At 38.4% G+C, this 2,877-nt stretch overlaps 1 protein-coding gene across 1 annotated transcript in view; it reads left to right on the top strand.

The window, feature by feature from the left end:
- LOC103373287 (kalirin-like) overlaps positions 1 to 2,358 on the top strand; it is a gene marked incomplete at its 3' end in the record, with an annotated part of 70,530 nt that extends 68,172 nt beyond the window's left edge. The window contains exon 32 of the mRNA XM_008303136.1: positions 2,116 to 2,358. Coding sequence (XP_008301358.1) covers positions 2,116 to 2,358 — 243 coding nt within the window. The remainder of the gene's footprint in view (positions 1 to 2,115) is intronic.
- Between the last annotated feature and the right edge of the window lie 519 nt (positions 2,359 to 2,877).

Below are 2,877 nucleotides of genomic sequence, written 5' to 3' on the forward strand. Positions count from 1 at the left end.
TTTTTTATGTCCCGGTTTGGTCGCTTTATGTCACATCTTGATCATTTTTGTTTGCAAAGTTTACACAGAGGACAGTTCAGTCCACTAGGGATCATGAATATCTGCAGACGTTAACACACCGAGCGTCTGGATCATCTGTAGATAACGTTACAAATGCAGTCAGGGTTTGTATGTTTACTCTGTACGTAGCGACACTTGGCTTCATTCATTTGGCCTTTAAGCGTCACTGCAGGAACCAACTGAGTTTTAATTCATTCAAAAACGAGTCCAGGACCGAGTTTTATGGGCCGCGGCTCCCAGAAACACACGTTCTGAGTCCAGCTGAAGGCGGAGGAGGCTGGAAGCCGCCGAGACGCCGACCGCTGGAACGCCGCTTTAAATAACACGAAGCCACAGAGCGAGTCTGAGTCACTGCAGCGCCGGACGTCACCGGAAACATCCGCAGTTTGTTCTGCAGCGCGTCGTCGCACAGAACCAGACCTCAGAACCCAGCGTCTGTCGGTCCAGGTTCGGTTCAGGCGAAGCCACAGAAACCACCAGAGGTCAAAATAAGGTCACAAACTGGAACAATTTACTGAGATTTAGCTGATTGTTTGGTTTTAATCACAGATAATAGCGTGTAGAATGACTGAAAACAGTCTGAACTGGGCTGCACCGTTCGACAGATGAAACTATTTTATTGTATTTAAATCAGCAGGAAACACGTGTTTTGGCTTCAATACACGATGTATTGTTTTATAGTTTAGTTTATATTCAAATCAACAATAAATAGCATCATTTTGCAGATGCTCGCCCTTATTTAAAGGAAAAACAAATATTTATTATACGTATTTTTGTAGCTGTTACATGACAGATAATTATGACGGATGATGTCTGAAGTTAAATGAGCTGAAAGTAAAAATACTAAAACAGTAAAGACGTTTATTTGGTGTATTTTTGCAAGTTTCTTTGTATTTTTTTAAATTCATTTTTGCAACAAAGATAAAAAACAATCTGTAAAATTCAGAGTTTTTTTTTTTTCACAGTGCAGTTTGTGACACGAACAAAGTTTCAGGTAAAAACTCAAAATTTTTAGTGTATTTTTGTTTATTTACTTTTTCAACATAAGAAAAACAATCTGTAAAACATCAGAAAATTGTCAAAAGTTTGTTAAAAATAGGGGATTTTTTTACAGTTTATTTTTGCATGTTTTTGCAACAGAAAGAGAAAAAAATGTAAAATTGCTTATTTCAGTAAAACAAACTGCACTGTAAAAAAAGATACAGGCAAAACCTCAAACTTAAATTTTTACAGCGTATTTTTGTGTATTTTATCTATTTTTGCAACAGAAAAAGAAAATCTGTTAAAAAAAAACAACTTTTTATTCTAACAGTTTAATTTTGTGTGTTTTATCTACTTTTGCAAGACAAATAGAAAAACTAAGTAAAACTACAGGTTTGTTTTTTACAGTGCAGTTTATTTCTGACAAAGTTACCATTAAAAACTCAAACTCCATCGTTTAGTTTCCTGTTTTTAATCTGTTTGTGACAGAAAAAGAAAAAAATCTGTTAAAACAAAACAGGAAATTGTTCAAGTTACAATTAAAAAGTAGATTTTTGTAGTTTTTTGTTTATTTTATCTTTTTGCAACAGAAAAAAAACGTAAACTTCAAAAGTAAGCAAAAAAACAAAAAGATAAAGTTTCCGTTCTGTTTAAACGTCAGCATCAGGGTTCAGGTTTTGTTGCAGGATTCAGGTTTTGTTGCAGGATTCAGATTTTGTTGCAGGATTCAGGTTTTGTTGGAGGATTCAGGTTTTGTTGCAGGTTTAGGGTTCAGGTTTAGAGTTCAGGTTTTGTTGCAGAGTTCAAGTTTTGTTGCAGGGTTCGGGTTTTGTTGCAGGATTCAGGTTTTGTTGCAGAGTTCAGGTTTTGTTGCAGGATTCAGGTTTTGTTGCAGGATTCAAGTTCTGCTACAGGTCTGGAATTCAGGTTTTGTCACTGAGTTCAGGTTTATAGTTCAGGTTTTGTTGCAGGATTCAGGTTTTGTCACTGAGTTCAGGTTTTATTTAGGGTTAGGGGGTTGTTCAGCTCCTCCTGCTGCTGCACTCTGTCTCCCTGCGTGTTCTGGTGACCCAGACCGCCTCCCTGCGTGTTCTGGTGGGGTTCTGGTGGATCACCCTGGTGTCCCTCCTCGGAGCGTCTGCCGGTCATATGACTGAGCGGCGCTCGGTGGAGCTGCAGCACAAAGCTGGCTGTGTGCAGCGAGGGCGGGTCGGCTCTCAGAGGGAGTTGTCAGGAGGCAGAGCGGCAGCGAGCAGCGAGCAGACGGACGACATGCCAAAGTGGATGAGCTTCAAACTGTTCAAGGAGAGCAGCAGAGTGAGTAGAAAGCCCCGATTCAGCGCCGCTACAGGCTTTAGTCTGGACAGCAGAGCGACAGCAGCCTTCAGAGGCTTTGTTCTGATCCGGTCCGACATTTAGAGACTCAGAAGTGTTGAGAGAAACGTTCACGCTGAAGCTGCTGCTACAATCTGAAACGTTGACTTTCTGTGTTTTCTAGTCGACACTGTAAAACTAACCCGAAGGATTCAGCAGAAACTTTCAGTCAGTGGAGTCATGTGACTTTATTCAGCTTTGACCAAAATATCTGTAAAAGTTTTAACTTAATTAAATTCTAACTCCAGTCTTAATTTAACACATTATATAAAAAACCTGTTTACTGTTTATAAAGATGCAGATTTCTGATGCCGACGATTCACGTTTATATTTCTGTGATTTTACGACATATTATCTGTAATTTAAATAAAAATAAAATTAAAGGAGGTATTTAATGTTTTTTTTAATCCTTAATTGTTACAATTTTTCATAAAAAATACTTTTTGCTGATTTCAACACTAA

This window comes from Stegastes partitus, unplaced genomic scaffold, assembly GCF_000690725.1.
Source record: "Stegastes partitus isolate 25-593 unplaced genomic scaffold, Stegastes_partitus-1.0.2 Scaffold1941, whole genome shotgun sequence".
Lineage (NCBI taxonomy): Eukaryota > Metazoa > Chordata > Actinopteri > Pomacentridae > Stegastes > Stegastes partitus.